The following is a 27,206-nucleotide window of genomic DNA, read 5'->3' on the forward strand; positions in this document are numbered from 1 at the left end:
CAAGTCTTACCCAAAGGGAATAAGGATTCATGACTGATCAGTGAATTCTTAAGAAGCTGCCCTGGTGATTCACTTACTCATTGACACATTTGACAAATAACCACTGAATGCCCATATGCTAGGAAGTGTGTGAGGCCAGAGATATACGGGAAGTTACTAAGGTCATGAGGCCATACTCTCAGGCCTCTTGGAGCTCAGACATTAGCATGACAGTTATTGCTATAGTCATCACAAAAACAAGGACAAGATTTGTCTGTTATGAGTGCTATAATTTATGTGTGCAATGAGCTACCAATTTGGGAAGATTTGACCCAATCAAAAAAGCCCAGAAGGCTACCTTGAAGAACTGACATTGGGCTGTCACTGAAGGAATGAGTAAGAATTAACCTGGTGAAGAAAAGATGGAGAAGTGTCCCAGGAAGAGGAAATGGCATAGGCAATGTAGACAGCACGTTGGTTTAAAATTTTTTTTAAGATTTATTTATTTATTTATTTGAGAGGTAGAGTTACAGATAGTGAGAGGGAGAGGAGACAGGGAGAAAGGTCTTCCTTTGTTGGTTCACTCCCCAAATGGCCACAGCAGTCGGAGCTGTGCCATTCCGAAGCCTGGTCTCCCATGTGGGTGCAGGGGCCCAAGCACTTGGGCCATCTTTCACTGCTTTCCGAGGCCACAGCAAAGAGCTACATCGTAAGAGGAACAGCCAGGACTAGAACTGGCGCCCATATGGGATGCCAGCACCGCAGGCGGAGGATTAACCCACAATGGTCCCTGGTTTGAATTTGTCCACCCTACACCTAGTGGGGCCAGGGAAAGCTTTTTAGCAGGTAGGGTTGGAGAGTGATGAATGTAACAAGAGATTATGTTTCTTCTCACTGAAGTATGCAGGCCAGTGTGTGTATTTTTTTCTCTTAGACACAGCCAACACTGCACAGGCCAATGGCACAGGAGAGGCCATTCGTGTCCAGCTGCATGCCTCCTTACACCAAGGAGGGGGCGGGATTTGGACCCAATGGCATGCTGTTGGAACTGCCAATCAGTCAGGGAGACATTTTGTCAGGGTCCTGCTCCCACAGTGAGTACCTCATCAGGTGTGGTAGGCGAATTCTGGCATGATTCTTTTTTGTGGCCCCCGTGGAAGTGGCAATGCTTCCTAACCATACCAGCCAAGTTCCTGGAATTCCTTGGAGGCCAGGAGTCTGGGATGCAGAGAGTGGGCTCACCAGGGCAGCTTTAAAGAGGGCAGTCTGGGCTGGTGCTAGAGGGTGCCCTCCCTGCCTTGAGGTTGCACGGCTGGTGCATTCTGCCTCCCTACTGCAGGGCACTCCTTTCTCGAAACAAACGGCTCCCAGCAGATCCTGTGCAAGAGAGCCCACCCCGTTATTCACCACCTCCTCTCCTTATTCACTCCATGCCAGCCAAACTGGCTTCCTTGGTATTACCTAAACATGCCAGCATGCATACTCCTGCCTTAGGGCTTTTGCACTGGCTGTTCCCTCTTCTGGAACACTCTTCCCCTAGAACTCTACACTGGCATTCTTCTTCTTAGTCTGTTCTATATTTCTGTTTTTCTATCCCATAATTTGCTTATTTATTTGGTTCATTGTCTTTCTCCTCCTGGTTAAAAAGTAAGCTTCATGAGCAAGGGGCCTCTATCTATTTTGATCACTTATCTATTTTGGTAGTACAAAAAGTACCTGGCACTGAAAGGCAGAGAAAGCACTCAATAAATAACTGTTGAGTTGAATGTGGCACTGGGTCTCACCAAACGACTCCCTCAGTCCCCCACGTCCCTGGGCAGAATGGGAATCACCGGCTGGAACTGGATTTCTCTGCTGACATCTATGAGGTATGTGGGCTAATCCATGGCTCATATTGCTGCTTAGGAAGACAGTGTTAATCCTAGCTAACATCAAAGTATCACCACTTCTGCAGCTCCAGGGACAACATCTGCACTACTACTATGGGAAATATGTTGGTGGTTAAGTCATAGGTCCCTTGGACCATTGGTTTGACTAGTTGAAAAACGACAATGATGTCTTTCTCATGGGGACAGGTATCATATTATCTTGATTGGATCTCTAGCACGTGGCAGACAGCCTGGGACATAGTAGTTCAGCAATAAATTGGTTGATTATGAGGAAAGAGTGACATAATGTTTGTAAACTCAGTTATATGAAGGTACTTTGAAAAGTTCACAAAAAATGGAATTAAAAAGTAAGCTTATTTTTTATGAAAAATTTGAAATCCATGTGTAGTGCTTTCTTAATATATATACTGCAGGAAGTTCTTGAAGCCCTCTGATAGGACAAGAACTTGACATAGAGCCTGTCATGTGATTCTCATGGTAATTCACACAAAAATATTTACTGAGTGCTCACTGTGTGTAGTTCAGTAACTATGGGGGCTGCTGAGTGACTTCTCATGTTCAGTCACCTGGGATGGTGTCAGCAGTGGAAAGACATTTCCATAACAGAAACTGAGCACAACAGGCAGCCCAAAGAAGACGGCATCTCTTTTGAGCCTGTATGCATCACTATCTGTGATGAAAACTGAACAATCCTGACCCATGGCTTTCCCCTTCTGTTGGTTTGATCTCTGGAAGATTGTGCTCTTCCAAGTTAGCCAGGTAATGAAGACGAAGAAAGAGGTCTAGGATGTGCCATTCTGGGAGCACCTTCCCCAGTGGATATTCACACGGGCTAGACACACAAGACAAGCAAATATAATAAGTACCATGTGCTTTTTTAGTGCAGTCTGGGGGCTGGAGTCCAGGAATTCTGATTTTTTTTTTTTGTTGTTCACAGCTCCCTAAGTGCAATGGCATTATGGGAGGAGAACCAGAAAGGTTGATATACCATCTTCCTTCTGCCTTTTCTGTCATAGTTCAGCAGTGTGGTCTCCAAGAGCTGTAACTCCCAGCTTTGTGCCGAAACAGCAATGATGAAATCAAGACTAGGCCAGCGCCGTGGCTTAACAGGCTAATCCTCCGCCTTGCGGCGCCGGCACACCAGGTTCTAGTCCTGATTGGGGCGCTGGATTCTATCCCAGTTGCCCCTCTTCCAGGCCAGCTCTCTGCTCTGGCCTGGAAAGGCAGTGGAGGATGGCCCAAGTCTTTGGGCCCTGCACCTGCATGGGAGACCAGGAGAAGCACCTGGCTCCTGGCTTTGGATCAGCGAGATGCGCCAGCCGCAGCGGCCATTGGAGGGTGAACCAACAGCAAAAAGGAAGACCTTTCTCTCTGTATTTCTCTCTCTCACTATCTGCTCTGCCTGTCCAAAAAAAAAAAAAAAAAAATCAAAACTAAACTACCTCTGAGGGTTGGTGGTAATCTTATCAACTGCTAGCAGTAATAGTAACAGAAGTTCACACATATAGAGACCCTACCATGTGCCAGGCAGGTGCAAAGCACTCTGTATACTTTATACCCTACAACAAATCTCTTGAGTTACTTTATTAGCTCAATTTACAGATGAACAAAGTGAGACCCAGAGAGGGTTAGTATCTTGCCAGTGATCACTCAGCTAACAAATGCCACAAGTAAGATGCAATCTAAGCAGGCTGACTTCGAATGCCAGCTGTACAAAAGTATTTATGATTGTTTGGCAAAGGAATTCTATAAGCATCATGATGTTTATAACCATGAGACCTGAGAAAGATACCCTACCTCTTCAGACCACCGGCTCCTCCTCTATAAGAGCAACAATGCTTCCGTTTCACTGGGAGTTGATGAGGTAATGTATGTAAAGCTTTTAGACACATCTCTCGCTCTTGGTGAGAGCTGAAAAATCTGAGTAGTTGTTGATGTGATCAAACAGTCTAAGCCCAAAGACTTAAGGTAGAACCTACTCTTTATGAATGACCAGAGAATACTCTTAAACGGGTTTGTTGACATCTAAATCATGTTTAGGAAGATCAGGACACCTCACAATTTGTGAGAAATACCTTTTTGCTTGTCCTTCAGATTTCCTTCCTGAACCTAGAGGGGTATATGGAGAGCCAGGGAGACCATTCAAAGCCCAAAGACTACTGTTTACAAGCTGTTTGAGTTTGGACTAGTTATTCCACACTCTGAGCCTCAGTTTTGCCCCCAGAAGAGGGAGACAATCCTGGCTGCTGCAAGCAGGGTTGCTATGAAGACTGGGGAACAAAATCCTTAAGGGACACTGGATATAGAACCTAGCAGAGGGTAAAACACTCAGCAGAAGGAGGGTCCTTTTACAAGCAAATTAACCATCACTCTTACAATCACGATCGTTTGTAACAAGGGTACGTAAGTTCATATAACTTTTCTTGTTCTTTGGTGGACACGTGATTTCAAAACTGAACCACCAAGGAACCCACTTGCCTTCTTCACTGGCTCTTTCTCCACAACAGCCCTTTAGACCTTGCCTTATCCCAGGCCAGAGCCTCACTCTGCATGGCTGGGGTTTCCCAAATGTGCCCCATGATACCCAAAACTGAGCCTGTTGCAAAGAATGAAGGCTTTGTATAGTTTCCCAGGAGCAAATTGAAGGCTACACTCAATCCTTACTGGAACCTAGGAATGCATTTTCATGACGCTGAGAAAGAAAAAAAGAAGCCTAAAAAAAAAAAAAAAAACAAAAAACAAAAAACAAAAAAAAAACAACTCTCATTAAGAAAGGCAGAGGGAGGTATGAGGAGTAAAGTATCTAAGAGCCAAAGAGAAAAAAATCAATCTACTATGCCACTATGCCTGACAGCAAAGCTGCTGCAGCCCTGGTTTTGCGGCTCCACTGGGCCATGACAGAACAGCTGACCCTGTAAGTGTGGCCACCAAGTCTGCAACCACTGGTAAATACATAATGAATGAAATTACACTGCAAATCATGATATAATGCTATCATCTATGGTCTCAGACTGTATGGCCGCTGAGTACTAGAAAGCATCAAAAGAGGTGAAGGTCAAGTTAGGATGTAGCTCTTATGCACCCCCTCCCCCCATGCCGGGGCAAGTGTCTCCTTAGCCGCTGACTGACCTGAGACCTTGGGATCATGTATGCATCGTAGCTGGACCCGTAGTACTTGGTCGTAATATCTGGGCTGTAGCCAGCATCACAAGTGCATGGTATATTCGAGCTCGGGGGCTGTTTCTTAGATCTATACACCTGTGGGAAAAAGCTACAATGGTTAGGTGCAGGAGGGGAGGGCGCAGGGTGCGCAGGGAAGGAATTAGGGGCAAGCAAAGGAGGAGGCTCATCTTGACTTTCTGTGACCACAGAGGTGGAAAACCCAGTACAGAAGGTGCACAGCCCCAAACAAAGAGGTCAGATGGAAGCAGCCCCCAACTGCTGTGGCCAGCACTAGCGAGGCATGCTGCTCTGTGGAATGATCCCAATGTCTGGCAGTGACTGAGGCCCTCCCTCTACAAGGAGAGGGGCCCAGGCATGGTGCTGGTCTCTCTCTGTCTTTCAGCAAGGCAGCCCCCATAGGAAATGGACTCTGGTGCAGGGCTAAAGTATGCCTTTTCCTTCCTGAGGAGGGACAGGTGTGGCCTCCTCATCAGGGGAGGGCCTTGTTAATAATACTTTGAACTTCCCTGCTACTCTCCCTGCACACTGGGCTTAGCACAGTCTGCCCCAGAAGACAGAGAGTCAGTCTAGGGGGCTGAAATCGAGGTGGACATTCAGCATGGCACCCATATGGCATAGTGAGAATTTCGGAGCCACACGTGGTCCTACCCTAAGATAGGGCAGCCACCTTGTGAGGCGATGGACCACTGAGCTGATTGGGTGTCCTAAAGAAGCTGGAATCTCAGTGAGTATCTTTAACCATTCATTCCCAAAGTCCCCAAGTTATATATGGAGGGGAAATAACACCTGCAGACTTCCAGGATGAGTTTCTAATATGGTTCTGGTGCAATTATTTTCATTTAAGCCACTTCCAGGAGAACCGTCCAGAAATCAAACTTCCTACACAAGTTAGGACTGTGCCCCTCCTTCCATTTCCCTCCCATGAATACAGTAGCCTAGAGAGAAGGAAACATGGGGTAATGGGGCAAACAGGTGACTTTAAAAACTAGACTGAATAATGGCTGCGGAGGTCTCCAGGCGAAGTCTAGCAAGGCCAAGGTTGGCAGATGTTCCTTGGCTGAAAGGTTCCATGGGTAATAGTTGAAGAACCAAAGCTAGAAGTATACAGAGAAAGAAATCTGAAGAACTGGATGAGGGGAGTTATTTATGGGGGCTAGAGAGTAAGCAAGACAGAAGGTAACAGGTCCAACAGGAAAAAGATGCCCAGAATTTAACTAGGAGTTTCTAGAATCTAATTAGAAGTCAAAGTCCACTGGAAGGAAGAGAGCAGAGAGCTATTTCTAGGGAGATGATGCCAGTACAAAAGAAAGGAAAACAGCGCTAGTTGCAAACCACACAAGCCCAGCCACATGCACATAAACACAGAGAAGCAGTAAATGGTGTTCCAGCAACCATTTGGGCTATTTTGCTCCTACCTTGTTTTAGGTGCTTGAGCCTGCAGGATGGACATGGGAAAATGAAGAGTAGCTAAACCCAGAGAAAGCACTCAAGGTCCCAACCCCAACAAAACACACCTTCTGTGCAGGAGGCCCCACCTGCTGCTTTAACTGATGTACTAGTCGGTCCTTCTCCCGCTTGAGGGCCATGACTTCCTCTTGTGTCTTCTTCTTTTTGGAGGCAGACAATTCCAACAAAGCAATGTTTGCATCTTTTTCACTGATTGCTGCAAGTAGTGCTTCCTGTCTGGTAAAATAAAAAAAAAATATGATCATTTCTATAGAGTAAAACCCCCAACAATCAGCATTTATACTTGAAATGAGCCACAGAGTACATCTCAATGGGAAGGAATTAATTAGTTAATGTTTGAGATGATTGGCTCTCAGGAAGGACAAAGTAGTTTAGCTCAGAATCTCGGAGACCTGCACAATGTATTCTCTGACAGAATCATCTTTCAATGACTTCATAGATTTTACATATCAGAAATGAGTATTCAAGATATTTTTATTCATCTATTCATTTACCTCTCTGCCATCTGTTCACTACCCATCTACCATCCTTCCAGTTGTCCATCTGTCCATCCATCCATCCATCCATCCAAGATTCCACTCAAGTAAAACTAAGGTACTCCAAGACAAACCAATAGACTGGGCAGCAATTTCAAAATTAACTGATAGAATAAAAAAGGGAGAGAACGATCCAACATGGGAAGCAGGATACACAGCAGACTCATAGAATGGCAGATATCCTAAATAGTACTCTGGCCTCAGAATCAGCCCTTAAGGCATTCAGATCTGGCTGAAAAGCCCATGAGAGTATTGTAGGCATGGAAAGCCAAGACACTCTGGCAAAAAAACAAACAAACAAACAAAAAATACCTATATGAAAGATCTCTGCGAGTGAGATCCTAGTGGAAAGAACAGGTCATCAAAGAAGGAGGTACCTTTCTCTGAAGGGAGGAGAGAACTTCCACTTTGACTATGACCTTGTCTAAATAAGATCAGAGTCGGCGAACTCAAAAGGCCTCCATAGCCTTGACAACTCATGACTAGAGCCTAGGGTGATTACTGACGCCATAAACAAGAGTGTCAATTTGTTAAGTCAACAACAGGAGTCACTGTGCACTTACTCCTCATGTGGGATTTCTGTCCTAAATGTGCTGTACATTGTGATTTAATGCTATAACTAGAACTCAAACAGTATTTTACACTTTGTGTTTCTGTGTGGGTGCAAACTGTTGAAATCTTTACTTAATATATGCTAAATTGATCTTCTGTATATAAAGATAATTGAAAATGAATCTTGATGTGAATAGAATGGGAGAGGGAGCAGGAGAGGGGAGGGTTGCAGGTGGGAGGGAAGTTATGGGGGGGGAAGCCATTGTAATCCATAAGCTGTACTTTGGAAATTTATATTCATTAAATAAAAGTTAAAAAAAAATTAAATGCTTTGTGTTTCAAATAAAATTTTCTTCTGAAGGCAGGCATGGTCCTTTAGGACCTTCTAGGACCCCCTTTCCATGTTCAATTTATTTAGCAAATTATACTCTTGCTCTCTCCTCAGAAACCGTGCCTTTGTCGTGTCTTTGCCTCACATGGCTCCTCATCCTCCAGGCCTCAGACCAAATGTAACTTCTGCAGAGGGACCCTAGACAACAACTCTACCTGACAATGTCTCCACACCTGTTCAAGGCAGGGGTCTGTCACATGATACCACTGAACTATTTTCCATAGCGCCAATCAATATCTGAAAGGATCCTAGATATTTCTTTTCACTTGTTTTCTAGACTTGATGCTCCACAATATGGGAACCTCAATTATCTGGTGTACCAATTCTCCTGAGCACACAGTAGGCACTCATACCTACTATGTTGATTCAAGGAATAGATTCATGTTTTACTTTTTACAAATATTTGAAGATACCTGTGAACATGTCTTCCTCTGGCTTTTTAAAAGTTAGAATGTGGTGCTCCTGCTTAATCTGTGATCACTGCTTCTCCAACGGTGCTTTCTCCCCTCTCTACTGTCTAGTCTTGGGCTATGTCCATTAGAAATCTTAGCCTGGAGTTTTCAGGGACAAGCTGTGACTAGAAGATGGCTCCCTAGGGTGTGTTCCATTGCCTCTTCCTTTCCACAGAGGAAATCTTGCCCCCACCACTGTGTCACTTCCAACACACTGCAGATATCCAGGAGGCCGCAGAGCTCCGGGGAAGCCCCCATGCCAAGTACGCTCTCTTACACAGAAGTCCCAGGACGGCAGCCCGCTCGTGATCCCATTTTGCCTCTCTTTGATCCTCATCACCAGCCTAGGACCCCTCCAGATGTTTGGACAAGAGGGTCATTATTCGGAGCTCAGATTTTGCCCCTTTTTCACTACAGGGATTATATGGACTTTCCTGGGTCACACTAACACCAGGCGGTAGGAGCTTCTGTCAAGAGGCTCAGGCAGACATGTGAGCAGCAGAGCATGTCAGGAAATATCTCCACTTTCCAGAGGAAAACCAGTGCTGGCTAGCCGGCCAGCAGCAGCATTAATATCCTGCTTCACAGAGCCTGTTCCCTTCTGGATAACATCTTGAGACAACAGACAAGCTTGATGCTCAGGCAGTGCCTATTTACACAGAAGGCCAACTGAAGCGGCTGTGCGGACTTCAAATCAGGGAGAGCCCATTTGCTGTCTGCTCCAAATTTAGCTACCATGCACAAGGTGACTGCAACAGCTCACCACCCCCCCCCCCAAGACTGAAATGTCTAAGCGACATTTTTCTTTTAAAATGGAAATGATTTTTGGTACTTTTAAAAATGATTTAATTTTTTGAAAGGTAGAGGGAGAGAGAGAAAGAGAATGCACCAACATGTCCATCCATTGGTTCACTCCTCAAATGTCTACAACAGCCATGGCTGGGCCAGGCTGGGGCCAGGCTGGGGCCAGTTTGGGACCAGGAACCCAGAAGTCCATCCACAGTCTTCCACGTGTGTGGCAGGGCCCAAGTACTTGAGTCACAATCTGCTGCCTTGTAGGCTCATTAGTAGGAACCTGCATTGGAAGCAGAGCAGCCAGGATCTGAACCGGCACTCCAACATGGGATGTGGGTGTAACCTGCTACGCCACAAAGTTCAGCCCAACAATATCTTTTAAAATAAATATTGGGAAAATTGGGAGCTGTGGCAAACTCTGCTATACTTGACTCTTCAGAGCTCTTTGTAGCTATTTAAAATGCTGATAAGGAATCTCAATGACATGCGCAAGCATTTGTGCTTGTTGAGAAATAGTTCTCTATGAGCTTCTTGGGTTTCTGTACACTTCACAAGCATCAGCACCATCTTCTCCACTGACAGTCTTTCAAGGATGTTTATGTAGGGAATATCCTTGCAAGGTAGATATGGTATTTCCCTTTGGATCAAATGACAAACATGCTTACTTCCCTGTATGATGGGATCTGCTTTCAAAGCAAAGGGCAGACATGTTACTGCCCATTATAAAACATTCAAGTTGCCTGAGCTCTGGGTTGCTCTCTGTAATGCAACCAAATGCACTTACATGTTTACTTAGTCCATTTGCCTCGCACATATGGGACTGGGAGCAAGGGAAATTGATAAAAAACGTACTAATGCTGCTCTCTGCACTGTGAACAAAAAAGTCTTTTGTCTCCTGCCCAAAAGTCACTTGTTATCTCTCTGCATCCATCAAACTGAGGCAGGATAACCTGCTGGCAGACAGTAGGGAGAATTAGACCCTTCACACTTCTAGACATGCAAATGTACACTCAACAGATGCAAACATAAAACTATATCCATAAAATAAATGAGAAGGATAAATCCAAGGTAATAATAGTCATTTCACAATGGTGGGATGGATAGGGTCATTTTTAACTTTTTCTGTTTTTATATATTTTTATTTTAATTTATTTTTTTAGATTTTTATTGATTTGAAAGGCAGAGTTACAGAAAGCAAGAGAGTGAAAGACTGAGAGAGAGAGGGAGGAAGAGTCCGAGAGAGGTCTTCCACCCACTGGTTCACTCCCCAAATGACCACAATAGTCAGGACTGGGCCAGGCTGGAGCCAGGAGCTAGGAATTTCTTCAGGATCTCCAACGTGGGTACAAGGGCCAAAGCACTTGGACCATCTTCTTCTGCTTTCCTAGGCACATTAGCAGGGAGCTGGACTGGAAGTGGAGCAACTGGGACTCAAACCAATGTCTATGTGGGATGCTGGCATTGCAGCAAGTGGCTTTAGCTGCTACACCACAATGCCAGCTCCCGTATTTCTTTCTTTTTTTTTTTTAGATTTATTAATTTATTTGAAAATCAGAGTCACAGAGAGAGAGAGAGAGAAAAAAAAAAGAGAGCTCTTCCTTCCACTGGTTCACTCCCCAGAGGCCACAATGACTGCGGCTATGCCAGACTAAAGTCAGGAGCCAGTAGCTTCCCAGGTGGGTGGCAGGAGCTAAGTACTTGGATCAACTTACATTGATTTTCTCAGGCCATTAGCAGGGAGCTGGACCGCTAAGTGGAGCAACCAGGGCATGAACTATTGCTCATATGGGATGCTGGCATTGCAGAGGGCAGCTGTAACCACACCACCAGCCCCTGCTTATAATTGTTAAAAACGTTTTTTAAAGAATTAGTTTGTTAATTTTTATTTATTTGAAATGCAGACAAAGAGAGACAGAGACAAAGAGAGAGATCTTCCATCCACTGATTCACTACCCAAATGGTTTCAACGGCAGGATCGAAGCCAAGAGCTGGGACTCAATCTGGGTCTCCCATATGTGATGCAGGAACCCAAATATATGAGCCACCACTTGCTGCCTTCCAACTCCACCCCACCCCCACCGCATATTATCAAGGAGCCTCACTGGACGTGACGCTGGGACTTGATACGGGATGCAGGTGTTCCAAACGATGTCTTAAACCACTGCCATCAAATTCTCATCCCTGCTTTTGCCTTCATGCATTAAGCTTCTTTCCCAAAAATATTATTAAGAAAAAAACATTCGAAAGTTGCAGGTGAGTCCTTGCAGTCACTAAGGACACAGGAGGTACAAACCCCAGAAGCTTAGCAGAAGTGATATGTGCTCATTTTTCCATGCAGGTCACCAATGTTCATTTTGTCCCATGGTGTTTCCCATGCATGGAACACACACACACACATTTTCAGAAGCACACAACAGCCTGTGCAGTCTGTATCACTGTCCACTCAGAAAACTGCAGTACTCTCTAACTAGGCTCCCTTTGTCTGCTTTATGTCCCCTTTTAACCCATTTTCCTCTTCCAGGAAACTTCCCATGTCCAAAAGTTGCTATTATAAAGGCTTTAATACATATTAAATGCCATCATCAACCCAAACAGTGAAAATCTAAACTCTACTTCCCTTTGATTCTATAATTTGTGTTTTTATGCATTTAACACTTACAATACCATCAGAAGTCACAATAAATCAATTCCTAATTCTCACTTTACTGTAAAAAAAAACATAAATTAATTTCTAGTTCTTGAAAGAAACAATCACCTGGGGGGAGTGCTATGGCACAGTGGGTTAAGCTCCACTGGAATGCCTGAACCCCATATTGGAGTGCTGGTTCTTGTCCCAGCTGCTCCGCTTCTGACCCACTTTCCTGTTAATGCACCTAGGAAAGCAGCAGCAGATGACTCAAGTAATTGGGCTTCTGCCACCCACATAGGAGACCTGGATGAAGTTTCTGATTTCTGTCTTCAGCCTGGCCCAGTTCAGGCTGTTGCCAGCATTTGGGGAGTGAGTCAGCAGATGGAAGATGTCTGTATCTCCTTCTCTATCACTCCGCCTTTCAAATAAATAAATAAATAAATCTTAAAAAAAAATAGTATCAGCAAATACAGCTCCAAATGAAGTTATTCTTAATTATTAAACTTCAAAGTATATTTAAAATAATTTTAAGAGATTTATTTATTTATTTGAAAGGCAGTTACAGAGAGGCAGAGGCAGAGAGAAGGAGAGAGGTCTTCTATTTGCTAGTTCACTCTCCAAAAGGCCGCAACGGCCAGAGCTGAGCTGAGCTGATCTGAAGCTAAGAGTCAGGATCTTCTTCAGGTCTCTCATGTGGGTGCAGGGGCCCAAGGACTTCGGCCATCTTCTATTGCTTTCCCAGGTCATAGCAGAGAGCTGGATGGGAAGTGAGAGCAGCCAGGACTCGAACCGGAGCCCATACGGGATGCTGGCACTGCAGGTGACAGCTTTACCCATTACCCCACAGCACTGGTTCCTTAAAATAATTTCTAAAATTTCATTTAAAGTCTGTCTTCAACATTAATATTCAATCCAAATAATCAATTTTGATCTTCATAACTTTCCATATTGTATTTTTTGTTTTGTTTTCTTTTGCTTCCAGCTAATAAATCTGTTTCATGAAAACTGGCATTATACAAGTAGGATCACAGAATGCTAAAGAAAATTAGCATAACAAAGATTATGCATATTATGAAATCTCATTTAAATCCTGAGCATAAACTAATGATGATTTCCTCTAAAATACCTTGATTGAGATCAACATTCAATAATTCTAGCCTACTTAAAGAGGGATTAGGAGGGGGCCGGCACTGTGGCATAGCAAGTAAAGCCACAGCCTGCAATGCCAGCATCCCATATGCTATGGCCTGGGAAAGCAGTAGAAGATGGTGCTCGTCCTCGGGCTCCTGCATCTGCATGGGAGATCCCGAAGAAGCTCCTGGCTCCTGGCTTCAAATCAGCTCAGCTCCAGCCGTTGTGGCCATCTGGGGAGTGAATCAGCGCATGTGAGACCTCTCCTTCTCACTCTTCCTTTGCCTCTCTATAACTCTGTCTTTCAAATAAATAAATAAATCTTTAAAAAAAGAGAGATTAGAAGATAACAAAGGTCAAACCAGACAATATGAAAATTTCACACTCTAGTGTGAAAATGACAAGTTTGAAAAGTGTTCTGAATATGTTAAGGCTAGATTTGGCCATTGCCTATTTGAATAGGCATGGATGCCAGGTGAAGCAAACCCTTCACTCTAAGCTCACAGGGCCATCATATTTGTTTTCTTTTTTTAAAAAATTATTCATTTTTTTTATTTATTTGAAAGGCAGGGTGACAGACAGAGAGACAAAGAGAGAAAGAGAGAGACATCCTCCATCTACCAGCACACTCTCTAAATGGTCCCAATGGCTGGGGCTAGCCCAGGCTGAAGCCAGGAACCAGGAACTACTCATCCTGGTATCCCATGTGGGTGGTAGGGGATCAAGCACATAAACCAGCATCTGCTACCTACCAGGCTCATTGGCAGGAAGTTGAACCAGAAATGGAACCCACTGAGCCATAACACCAGCCCCACACGATTTAAAATATGTCTAACCTGGCACACTTCAGCTCATCACTAAAACTGCTGTGAGCAAGTTCTGCAGTGGTGAATTTTGATCATTCCTGTCTTAGACTTGATCTTAGCCAAAAGGCCGGGAAGCCATTCATCCCTGCTTTAAAGTTCAGGTTTTTGAGGGTGAGGGATACTAAATCGCATTCGAAAAAGCTTCATTTTGCCAGCCCGGCATCAGGGGCTACACTTCCACAATCCCCATGAGCCAATCTGATGATAGATTGACATAAAGCATCCAACACAAATATTCTATGGAAAATACACCAAGGCCAGCTTTCAGAAAGTAGTAAACATTGGGAGAGAATAGGAAGCTTAAATGAATATTCCTGCCTCTTTTTTTCCTGTGGGGGAATTTTGGTTTTGCCATTCAAAAACTAGGAAAATTGAAATATTTGCAGTTTGATGTACTATTTTATAAAATGTTTCTTTTCATCTACTTGAAAGGCAGAGAAAGAGAGACAGAGATTGATTAATCTTTCATCTGTGGATTTATTCCTCAAATACCCACTATAGACAGAGCTGGGCCAGGCTGAAGGCACAAGCCAGGAGCTCCATCCTGGTCTTTCATATGGGTCATCATCCATTGCCTTCCGGGATGCATTAGCAGGAAGGTGGACTGGAAGCAGATCAGCTGAGACCCAAACCAGGCACTTCAATATGTAATGGCAGCATCCTACATGGTGGCTTAACCCACTGTACCACCACACTCTCCCCACATTGTCTTTTAGAAAAGGCTCAAGTAGCAAATGACAAGATACTTGGATATAAATTGAAAACACAAAGAAAAATCTTAAGTGCATCACCTTCTAGACTCAAGACAAGATTTACATTGCTCCGGAAATTGGTATTGTCCCATCAGCTTGGAGAAAGTTTCCCTAAGACGGAAGTCATCTGTAACACTCACTCTGTGCTTTTTGCTTACTCACAGTCAATATGAAAAGTACATATCTAGGCAACCTTAGACAGTGAGTGGGGTTAAGTATATACCAAAGTCTTAGAAAATTCTCTTTAGAACACTGCCATACTCCAGAACACAGTGACTAAGGTGATATATCTCCAAAATGTATCTTAAAATGTAGCTTAAAATATGAAGAGGAAGCCCAAATATGCTAGGAGGGCAGATAAGATAATACACAAAGAAATAAATCTGTGCAGAGCCTGCTGAATGCCAAGCTAAGAGAGTGGGCCATGGACAGCATTTTATCAACCTGCAGCCTAAACAAACGTCAAAGGGAATCATTTCTTTAACAAATATGGGCAACAATGGAGGAAACAAGAGGGGAATTCTGTGCCCTCTTGTGCATTTAGTGAGGGTTAACAATGGATAAAACTATGTGCAAGAACATATTTAATAACCCTTGCTTGTCATTCAGTTTGTAGGAGGCAGTCAAGATACAGCTAATAAAACACCAAAAAAATGGTTTTAGCCAACCTGAAAAAAAAAAGTCCTTCATGGAGTAAGACAAAAGAGGACTGAAGAGCATCTGCTGCCAAGATAAATGTCCTGTTAAGAGTGTCGCCCGTGGCTGACTCTCCCAAAGCCAACCCTAGGGTCTGCTGAGAGGAATACGTTGCTACGTCACTTATCACAGTCAATTTAAAAGGGGGCTTTGTAAACATTTCTATTCCACTCCCTGATGCTGTCGTTCTGTTAATGATCTGAGCTGTAAGAGGAGACCGAAAATTAATTTTTGGTGTTGTAGTCAAGGCAAGCCCATTAGGAACTGTTATAAATTGGGCTGGGGGAGAAACACAAACCCATTTTTTCTTCTGGTGGACTCACGTTTTATTTAGCTGATGCATATTGAGAAACATTCAATTGCACAAGCGGATGCTTGAAAAAATTCATTCTGTTAAGAAATGTTTGGGTAATGACCTTGGAGGGAGAAATGCCATTATGTATGGTGCCCAGCCACAGGCAGTCATGTTCCAATCAGACTGTGGGGGGAAAAAATTCCGCTCAATCAATGTTTTCCAGTTAATTATTGTTTTCTTTCCCTCATGACTGTGAATCTTCCACTGTAAGTTCAGTAGGAGGTGACTTAAGACAGACGGTGACGAAAGATCCTTTTGAAAACAGCCTCTCTTTCACCCCTGGAGTAAGGGCTGGGTGGAGGTTTGCTGGGATCGACCCTGGAGATAGATGCTCATTTGCCTACGTTTTCAAAGCTGTATTTTCCAACAGCATCTTGAGAAAGAAAAGGTCTTTGAGATCCATTACTATCAAGCCTCCCCACCAGCGGCATGATGGATGGGACAGGCAGAAGGGCATGCAAAGCGGCTCACATGAGGCGGGGCCCACAGGGCGAGATGTATTTGGACAAGCACAAGCTTCAGCAAGGACAAAGAACAGACCAGATTCATAAAAGCCAGGCTTCGGCAGCCCAGGCTCCTTCATGTGGTTTGTGCTCCGTCACCCACCTAAAACCGACCTCAAAAAATAGTTTACTCCAATTAGGCAGAATTTTGCCTTTGAAACCAAATAGCACATAACTGGAATTTCCTAACAGGGGCCACCGAGTCTTGTGGAGGTTCTATGCTCCATATGCCAGCTTCTACCCCATTCCTTGCTGGCTGCAGGATCCTGGGAGGCAGTTGGTCCATCCATGGGGTCCTCTAAGAGCAGCTGGGCCAGGATGCTCTCAAGGGGTCAATGTCACGTGCTTCAGGACACTCAGATGGCATTTCCTGCCCCACATGGCATTCTGCTGCCAAGGGGCTGGGAAGACTGATACAGCTGATTGCTTCACGTCAAACAGTTCAGGGGCAGGTGCCACGGTGCAGTGGGTTAAGCTGCCATCTGTGGCCCTGGCATCCTATGTGGGTGCCAGTTCAAGTCCTGGCTTCTCCACTTCTAGTCCAGCTTCCTACTAATGCACCTGGGAAAGCTGCAGAAAATGGCTGAAGTGCTTGGGCTCCTGCACCCATGTGGGAGACCTTGAGGAGGCTCCTGGCTCTTCACTTTGGCCAGGCACACCCCTAGCCTTTGTGGCCATTTGGGGAGTGAACCAACAGATGGAGGATTGATTTCTTTCTCTCCCCCAATACCACCCCATAATTCTGACTTATAAACAAATGAATAAATCTAAAAAAAAAGAAAGAAAAGAAAAAACACAGAGAGAAAGGATCCAAAGCTCAAGCAATAGAGTTGCTGAGAAATACTATTCCCAACTTCAGATGGTCACACAATTCTCATCCCTTTGGAGAACCGGTAAAAATGAAGAATGGGAGAGAAGAGTGCCTAGGTCTTGCAAGTGGAGAGGTATAAGGTGCAAGGCAATACTGATTATTATGTGCCTGATGATGGAAGGTGGGGGAAAGGAACAATGAGATAAAGAGACAGGGCAAAACACTCCTTTTGAGCAACCTAGTGGATTACAGCATTTTATAAAAATTCACACAAAGTATCATTCAAGTCTTTAAGAAGAGATAGTACTAATCTTTCAGTGTCTGTATTCTGGAATCAAATATACCTGGACTTGCACTTCAGCAATACCTTTTGGTTCTAGGATGCTGGGTCCGTTACTTAATTATCTCTGAAACTTAGATTTCCTCCTAAATGAACTAGGAAGTATCAAAGTAATCCTCCTTTGGATCACAGTGAGAAATGTCCTAATGCAAATAAATGCTTAGTGTAGTGACCACATGTCCACAAAAATACATACTAGCAGTTACTTATTATTATAATGCATAGCATGGGCACCATTAAATGTAAAGATTCAAAGATTTTGCATATTTTCTATTAGGCTTCCTGTAGTTCTAAATATATCTAAACCTGCTAATAGTCTCTTACTTTCAAGCCAGCCTTTCAGAAATGCCTCGAAGATTGGTTTCTGTGAAGCTGCACATTTGACTTTCATGAGCTGACATCTGTTTTGCAAACAAACTTAAAGGAGAAAACAGATCTTAAGTGTGGAGAAGAGTCTGTTGACCACAGAAGAGCTGCATCTCACAAGCCTGGCCCAACTTGATCAATAACTGTTCAATATCATTCTGTCCGAACTGATAGGAAAAGGCCAAACAGAAGCAGACAAGATGTGATTTCACACAGTATGAGAAATTGAGAAATGGAAACAAGTTTTGAAAGGTGAACTTTTAAAAGTCAAGGTCAAGTGCAAAAATCTAAACAACCTCAAAAAAAAAAAAAAAACTTCAGAGCAAAAAAAAATCTTCCATTAAAAGAAAAAAACACACAACTTTTTAAAAAATTGGTAAATTTGGAAGGCAGGGAGGGCAAGTGAAGTGAAAGGATTTGTGGGACCCACCACGATCCCCTGTGTTAATGTCTAACTTTACAAGACGATACACGGTCATTCTTGTTGTTGCCATTCTATGTGATGAGAAGGTTTTTCTGTTGGCTCTTCAGCTCTGCCATGGTAGCACTTTCTATGAAATATACCCAATCAGAGTCCTTGGAAGGCTACCAAAGATTGATAATGAGAAAACCAAATACTCACACTGTAAGTCTTTGTGCACTGTGGGGCAGAGCTTTGCCCAGTGACCACCTTAACTAAAGCTGTCATCAGTGAGTGGTCAGGCACTGCCAAGTAACAGGTCTCCTCATGTTAACTTTTGGTGGGAAATGGACAGCTGTCAGAATGTAGGTCACTGACTTCAAGACCTAGCCCTCAGGACATGGGATTAACTTTTTTTTTTTTCTTATTGGTAAATCAGGCACATGCATACATGCTTATATGTATGTGAGTGTCCTTAAAGACATATATTTTAATTTTCCTTCTCCTTACATTTTTAAAATATTTATTGATTTATTTGAGAGGCAGAGTTACAGACAGAGAAAGGGAGAGACAGAGAGAAAGAGGTCTTCCATCTGCTGGTTCACTTCTCAGATGCCGCAGCTGCTAGAGCTGGGCAGATCCGAAGCCAGGAGCCAGGAGCTTCTTCCAGGTCTCCCACATGGGTGCAGGGGTCCAAGTTCTTGGGCCACCTTCTACTGCTTTCCCAAGCCATTAGCAGGGAGCTGGATGGGAAGTGTAGCAGCTGGGACTCGAAACAGAGCCCATGGGGGATGCCGGTGCCACAGGTTAACCTAGTACACCATAGCGCCAGCCCTGTTTCTCCTTATGGTTAATGCTATAAGATTATTATTCAGTGTCTGCACATAGCAGCACATTGCTCTCCTGTATCTTGAACCAGATATTTTGCTTCTTAATTTGAATATTTTCTGTTAAATCAAATCCCCCTTTGCTTATGTTTACATGGAATAGAATATTCCCATAGGCTAAATTGTCATGAAAAACAAAACAGATAGTCATGTGCTGTGAGAGGCAGAAGGGGGCACATTCCAGAATTTTGTGAGCGCAACATTAGAAGAAAATTGAATTAAGGTTCTATGGAGCAGATGAGTATAGAGAGAAATATGTAGAATCAAGCTTGTTGGAAGACACTCCTTTGAGAGATTTTCTGTGCATGAGAAGGAAAAAGGCAGTGCAGCTTTGGCACGGAGGAAGGAAACAAAGCCACATGTCTGTGTGCTGTGGGTGATGGTGGCGGCCAGGCCAAGAGTGGATGTTCAGGAGGGCTAAATGTTCTCATGAACTCGAAGCTGCTCTCTCTTGCTGTGCCTGCCCCAGAACTGGACAATTCAGATAACGTAGAGCGGTTTACCCTTGGGAAGCTGATGGCTTCAGGCATCTTCTAAGACGCAGCTCCTCATACAAGTGTCTTCGCTACCTTGAGAAACGTGTAGATTTGAGGCCTGCCATCTTGTGGCCATTGCAATAAATACTGGCCTTTTTCATTTTTCTTTTTTTCCAAAGCACAAATACCTTTTCAATAGGGACACCTTCTGAGAAACAGATCCTTAGGAGGGTTTGTTGTGCAAACTAATCCACTACAACGTCACCAGGTGACACAATCTTCTGGGTGACTGTCACATATGTGCCCCATTGTTGACCAGATCCTTACGTGGCTTGTGACTATCTTTACATTTCTGTAAACCGTGTATGAGATTACAGATCACAAAGTGTGCTACCACGTTAAAAGAAATAATATTGGCCACAGGACAGATAGATGATAGAGAGTGAGCTAGGACATTTTCACATTCTTACCCACTTTGTGTTGACATTCAAATGATCATATGTCAAATTGTCACTCAGTATGTAGGACTGGGCGACTGCCTGTTTTTTGTTGTTTTATAAAAGAGATCACTTAATTGACACATTAAGTATGAAATGAATGAAATATGTATGAAAGTCACAGCATTTCTGAACTAGCTTTAGATTTGCTAAGAGAACACTCAGGACAAAATACACAGTAAATCCAAAAGGTCCTCGTATCTGAAAATGGCGAGGAAGCGAGCTTGATTTTCTGGTGATTAGAGCCATTCACTTCAACACATAAAGGCAAGAAGTGAGACCAAACTGATGGCAGTTCTGAAATGGGAGGAATATTTCAAATACTACCATGAAAACTCATGGTGCCTATCTAATGCACACATGTTAACCACTTGCTGGATGTGTCACTGGGAAAGAAAGGAAATGCACAGGGCCTTGCCCTCCAGGTGAGCTTTTACCAGTGAATCCCAGCTCTGAATCTAGAGAAGGTGCAAGGTCACAGTCACTGACTATAAACTAATTTCAGCGTCTGTAAGACCACACATCAACATACACACCCCAAAACTGCAGCACTGCTAGGCAACAGTTTCAAAAGTCAAGCGGCACAAAGAACTGCAAAACTCAGCTAGTGAACCCGGAAACAGTGAGAGGTGGTATGTGGTTGTGACCTGAAATTTCTGGATTCATGAGTGCAATATGTGGGACGCTATCAGAGCACTCCTCCTCAGAGGGCAGAGGAGTGCAAAACCAGACAGCGGATGCCAAAGGAGAGTCTGGTAAACTACCTGAAGGCGCTGCACATCTGGAAAGAATCGTGAGGGAACCAGCCCAAGACACAATGGTATAGAAAGCAGTCTCAGATTTACAGTATGGGTGGCCTAGTGGCTCATGGAAGTGAAATTTCCACTCTGGGAAGAGCGAATGCTGGGGGCAGGAACATTTCGGCCGTGAAATGCTAAATCCCAACCCCAAGCAACTGAACAGAATGTCTTCCTTTGGGCTGACTGTTCACTGGCTGCACAAGCAACAACAAGTCAGCTGGACAATCAGAGCCCAGGTGTTCAGTTCCTTTGAGTCAACCTACACACATATCCCAAGCACCCCCCACGCACCGGTACCAGGAGTGAATGACCAAATAGGACGGATGCCATCCCTACCTCTGTAGAACTGAGAACACAGCTGACCTCAGAGAGTCTCCATGCTGACTTGAAACAGGCTGATTCTCTGATCATGTCACAGGATATAAAGAAACACCTCTGTTACGTTCAGGAGCAAACCCCTTATCGGCAGCCACACTCCACAAAGAAGATACCCCTGACTCTTGCTTCTCAATGTGAAGCCTGGGCATACGAGTGCACACAGCATTTCCACCTTCATGGTTCAAAGAATGGGACAATTGATTAAAAGTTCCCTCCCAAGCCATCCTCTTCATTCTGAATGCCCAGTTTAATCCAGAAGCCCCAAAATAAACAGAGACATGAAATCTCATATTCACAGTTAGTAGGCAGACCCACTAACTTGTGGCTCAGAAGACAAACAGCAGCAATTTCAACTGTTCAACCTAACAGTTTTCTTCCAAAATGCAAGCAGCTTTATTGGTTTCTTTGGTTACTTCTCTGGAATACATGCCCACTGATTAAATTTTTGATCACTTTAAACCCTCAAAGTTTTAAAAGGTTGAGGAAATCCCCTTTCTATAATACCCAATTATTTCACATGCTCACAGGACTGGCTGCTAGAGGCAACTAACCCAGTCTGCAGGAGAGCCTGGTACACAGATTGGAGGCAGGGGGATGGGGGATAGAAGCTCAAAAGGTGACAGAACTCAGTCCCATAATAGGGGCCCCTAGACCTGGAAAACTACTTAGTGAGAAAACATCCTGGTGACCAGACTCCAACCTGACAGTGATTACCGCTCCCTGCGATCCCAATCTGTTGACTGATTGCTTTGAGATCAGACCATCGATCTCCCTGGACAGCCTTGAAGCTGCCTGGCTCCACGGAGCACCAAGAGAGCATCTCCATTTAGATTTGAACTTCAAGTCACAGGATGTGAGGCAGGAGTCAAAGAAGAACCGGGCTGCAGAACTCTTAAGGGGGCTCTCCAAAGCCCCATCGAAGAGAGGCCCAACGAGAAAGCATCACTAAGGATGACTGTGTACCTGTGTGTGGTAGTGTAAAAAGCAGAATAACATTGTCATCCAGTGTCTTAATCTCCTCCCCTATCCAAAGGGAATCTACTGTGGACAGAATGCATGCTGGATGCTATGAGGGTTCAGTGTTGGACCAGGCTTGCTGAATGTTTTGATAAAGAAAGCAAGAGCATCTGAAAAGTTACTAAAACAAGAGGTATTAATTGATTGATGACTCCATTGTTAGAGGATCAACAACTGTTCAAGATTTTTACTTTGATAACCATGCCTATATGCAAGGCATAAATAAAGCACATTGTGTCATTTAGTCCTCTGGAAACGACTTTCTAATGGGAAGTTACGATTATCCCCATCGCAGAGTTAAGTTGAACTGGGTTGTGAGATTTCAGTAGATGGCCAAAGGTCATGCTATTTTTTTTTTTTAAGTTAGAACTGGAATTTGAATCCAAGTCTGTGTGACCCCAGAGTCTGAACTCTGGGCCATTCATTGACATGTTTGCTTCTAGAGAGGAAGAAATGCCTCTTTGGTCTGAGATGGTGGGACCAGGCTTTAAGAAAGCAAGGGTGTGAAGGGAGGGCAGGCTTGGAAGGGCTCTGGAAGGAAAAAAAAAGGCTTCCTGATGGGATAAGTATCTAAAGGAAACCAGAGAGGATTCAGTCACTTAATCTTGCTTCTCTACTGCATATTAATGTCTATTTCTAGCTGCCAAATTTTCAGGGTCGTGAGAGTATTATTACAAGGAACAAGCATAGCCAAATTAAATGATTTCTAAGTGCCAACCCGAAGACGGGTACTGGCTCTGGTGACATTTTTATATGTGCACACACACATACACAGATGTGCCTGCACACACGTTAGTAGACTGGTGTATGCATTTTGCAGGAGTAAGATTGACAACAGCTTTTCTGGGGGATGTAAGCCTTTTATTCTGAAATCCATTCCACTTTCTGATAGTGAGTGGCTTTTCTCAAATAAGTGATAGCAGTTAACATTCAAACAGTCTAATTTAGTAGCATAATTGGGATATCAAGCATACATTGTCTTCAAAAATATTGTCATCATATTATTGGTTCATGACATCCATAGTCTAGAAAGCACTCATTTGAATACTAAGTGTTATTATAATTAGAGTGTGTTTAAGGAACATCTGGGGGCATTCCCTTTGGACCTCCTCTACTCTGCACAGATGGGGGGGTCCGCCTTTCTCCTTGAAAACTACTTGGCATTTCCCTAAATGTTGCCAAAGGCTTCCAAGCTGGCTGCCCTATAAGTTGATGTTGAACCCAAGTCATTTTTACTAACTGACCATTCTTGGAACAACATCGGCCTCAGATACACTGTCCTTAGGCTACAGGTCGAGAACGATCTCTTTATTCCACAGATGGGCCCCATCAAGCATGAACTCCAGGTCATTCTTGAGCTCTTAGAGGAGGCAAGAAAAGCTGTGTCAATCAATATAAATCCTTAGGAAAACTACACACAAAGGTGCTCGGAAGACTCCAGTATGAAAGATGACATCCTTTGTGACTCCTCCCATTGTCCCTTTCGCTGGATTTTATAAGCAATATGTATCTGGATGGGACTTAAAAATGTGGGAGTAATCAGTGTCAAAGAAGACCTGGGAATGTGGTAGTTATTCCTTCCACCATCTGTTACGAGTGAATGCAGATGAGGCTTGCTCAAGGGGGACCGTAAGATTTGAACTAGGATATAAGGATGGAAGTTGCAGGTAGGTAAGGCTGATGCCAACTCAATAACAGGAGGGACTCTGGCCAAGTCAGAGCTGTCAAACAATGGCCCTGGATGTCACAATCCTATATCTAAAGGTTTTGGTACAAACAACAGAAGGCCAAGTTAAGCAATTCCCTGAGAAAGAATTCTAGCCAAGGATGAGTGCTATGACTGCACAAATGTTTTGGTTAGGTTTCTTTGGATTGCAAGCTGAAGAAACGGATTCTGGCTAACTTAGCAAAGAGAGGAAGTATTAGCGGGAACTTGGGTAGATCAAGGAAAAGAGTTAACCAGAATTTCAGGTAGGTCAGTGAGAAAGATGTTCCAAGATCCTCAGTAGCAGGAAATCCTAATGTTTTCTTGGGGGTATCCACCATTTATATACTAACTCGGCCACAACACAACTCCAGGCTTACTGGAAAAAAAAAAATGTTGTTTGACTTCCCTGGAAAGAAAACCAACTGGACTGATCCAGATCAATCGGCCTGGGGTTCCATCACTGGGAACACATCCTAAATAATGAGACCAAACCAAGAGAAAAGGAAAAGGGATAGCTATGAGCTGAGGGCAATCCTTATCGGCAATTACTTTAACATCTTACAGCCCAAAGAGTCTAATTCTGCAGTGGGCTGGAGCTGAAGGCTATGGGCTAGTAAGAATCAGCCACATGTATCATCTTCTGATGATACAGGTCTCTCGGCTACGGTACGATTATTAACACCATAGAAACTGGCTGCCCTCCCTCACTGACCTGGTTCACCAGCACTCTATTTCAAGATAACTGAACAGTCTTGCCAAAAATGCTGAACACTAGGACATAGATTCCACAATGAGGCATACATAGCTAACACACACCCACACTTTTTCTCTGCTGAACACTGTACATCGTTGAGCTTTAACTTAGCCAATCTACACATCAATCCACTGAGGTAGGTGTTAGTATGGCTCCATTTGACAGATAAGCAAACACAGGCACAAAGGGGGTTTCTCAACCCGCCCGTTTTCATGACTAGTAAATGGCAAAGAGAAGACCTGCACCTAGGCAATCTACAATTCTACAATTCCTCAAAATAAACTACATAACATATAGCTGTTGTTCTGAGTTTTGACACCCTTGACATAGATAAAATAGATAATGCATTCACTTTGAATCCTAGGAGGACATGGCCGGTTCACCCCTCCATCACAATATTGCTGTTAGTCAAAGGAGCCCATATCTTGGATGTTTGTTTCTATCAATACCCACAAAGCTCAAGGAACGAAGCCAAATTCAAAAGATGTTAACCAAATTCTTAGAGAAGAGATGTGAAATGTATCACAACGTATTTAATTCTACAAGTGCCTGATGACAGTGTTTCCAGACGCACTGGATACAGCACGTCTCCTGGGTATTCCTGAATGGGCCATGGTGGCTCAATCCCAAAGAGAAAGGAGGAGAAAATTGGGAACCTGCAACCTATTTCCCACACTAGCACCACCAGGGCATAGATATGAAAAGCAGAAAGCAAGGGCATGATAGAAACACAGTCACCTGAGTTTAGATATGTATTCTTGACAAAATCACTTGTTTATGCATCTCAGCTGTGGAGTCTGGAAAAATTAGAATGATGTTACAGACCCCAAGATCATTGTGCAGTTCACCTGAGATGCTCCATAGGGAAGCATGTGGGAACCTACCAAATGCCACACAAATGGCAAGCACCACTGTGGGCAGTAGTCCTCCCCGCAACAGTGATGATGCAATCCAAGTAATTTCAAACTACGCCTGATAGGGACACATGATGCACAAGGCACCACTTCTACCAAACTTATCAAGCCAATGTAGAATCATCAGCCTGAATGGCTGATGGCAATTTCAAAGGGAGCATATGTAAATCCATGACGAGAAAATGACTACCTGGAGGAAACACGAGACTTTTCTGCAACTTCTTCCAATGGTTCTTCGCAAGATGTGACCGTAACAATGGCAGAAAAGATAATAAGTGTTTCTAAATAGATTTAACATTTTAAAATTCACCACACATGCAAGAAGTATGTGTTGAATCAGCAAAGGAGATTACACAGACCTAGATTTAAATCCTGGTTCTGCAGCACTATCAACTTTAATTTTGGGAAGCTAAATTTCATGAATCTCTCCCTGTAAGATGAGAATACTAATAGTTACTCTTATAGAATATTACAATCTCTAGCCTAGAGAGTTTTAAAAACTATTCAGGGAGACAGCAGTGTGAATTAACACTACTCTTGGTTTTCTGCATTTTTATATACAGATTTAATGAGTTCCTAGTATAATTTCTACACACTTAAACAAAGGTAAACTGGAGATGGAAAGTTAATTTTTCTGATAAATGTAAAAAAGAACTGAAAAATAACTGTGTGAGTGTAACATTTACCTATTCTTACATGAAGAATTTTTACAACACAAAATTATAACAGGAAAAACAGCAGTAGACTCCCATAGTCGAATAAATGAAAGTCCCTTCAGTTTATGTGTAGCTTCTCTCTGAACCGTAAATAGACACGGGTGCTAAGTACCTCTTTTATCCTGCCATCCTTCACAGAGGACTGAAATTCTTAGGCTATTTTTTTCCCTGAACAATCAACATGAGCCATGACAACTCCTTCCTCAAGTTGAAATGATTTAGCTTCTGGCTTAAAACTTAAAAAAAAAAAGTATCTATAACTCACAAGGTATAATACTATAACAAAATAACTATAATATGTTCTTAAGTGACAGCTACATTCTTTAAGTAATTTTTTTTCTTAGTTAACCAAAAGTGGAAGGGGAGATGGAAGGTGATACTCAATTCTCCTAAAACGAAGATAAAAACTAATCTCCACTTTCGTACATTTTAAAAGCTAATTACAAATCAAATGCTCGTAGTTGTAGTTGCTGGCTATTTATCTTTTTTTTTTTTTCAACCACTTCCTCAAAGATCCATCTGCACTTCATTTATTTATTTCCCATAAAGAGGACTTATAATTTGCTGATCCCAAATTTGAAATGCTGATTTGTCTGCAAATATGGACGCCTAGAAAAAGTGCCGGTAATTGGGGCTTTTAGCTGCCCACTTAATCTTGCTTAAATTACCAGCGCTCAGGATGAGGGATGACCGAGAGGCTCAGGTTGAGTAACCATCCGGGATGTCAAATGCATGGACAAGGTTAGTCCAGGTTCTTCTCTGGAGTCCCAGTGATATTCCCAATCATGGGAACCAATGAGCCACAAATTAAGAATGCTTGCTAACTAAAAGCAAGGTGACAGCCAACTCCAGTAGTTAAGATATTATTGCTTCTGTAAGCACTAAACCCGAGTCTAAAGTGGACATGTAATCTTCAACTCCCCGAACACCCCAATTTGGCCACTAAAGATGCTGTTTTACATTTCC

The 27,206-nt window shown here is 43.3% G+C and overlaps 1 protein-coding gene across 5 annotated transcripts in view; it reads right to left on the bottom strand.

Moving 5' to 3' along the window:
* The window catches only part of ERC2 (ELKS/RAB6-interacting/CAST family member 2), a 1,040,531-nt gene that overhangs the window by 227,467 nt on the left and 785,858 nt on the right, over positions 1-27,206 (bottom strand). For all 5 annotated transcript variants that reach the window (XM_062201107.1, XM_062201108.1, XM_062201106.1 and 2 more), the window contains one exon: positions 6,587-6,734. In XM_062201107.1, the coding sequence (XP_062057091.1) occupies positions 6,587-6,734 (148 nt within the window). The remainder of the gene's footprint in view (positions 1-6,586; positions 6,735-27,206) is intronic.

Source organism: Lepus europaeus, chromosome 9 (assembly GCF_033115175.1).
Source record: "Lepus europaeus isolate LE1 chromosome 9, mLepTim1.pri, whole genome shotgun sequence".
NCBI lineage: Eukaryota > Metazoa > Chordata > Mammalia > Lagomorpha > Leporidae > Lepus > Lepus europaeus.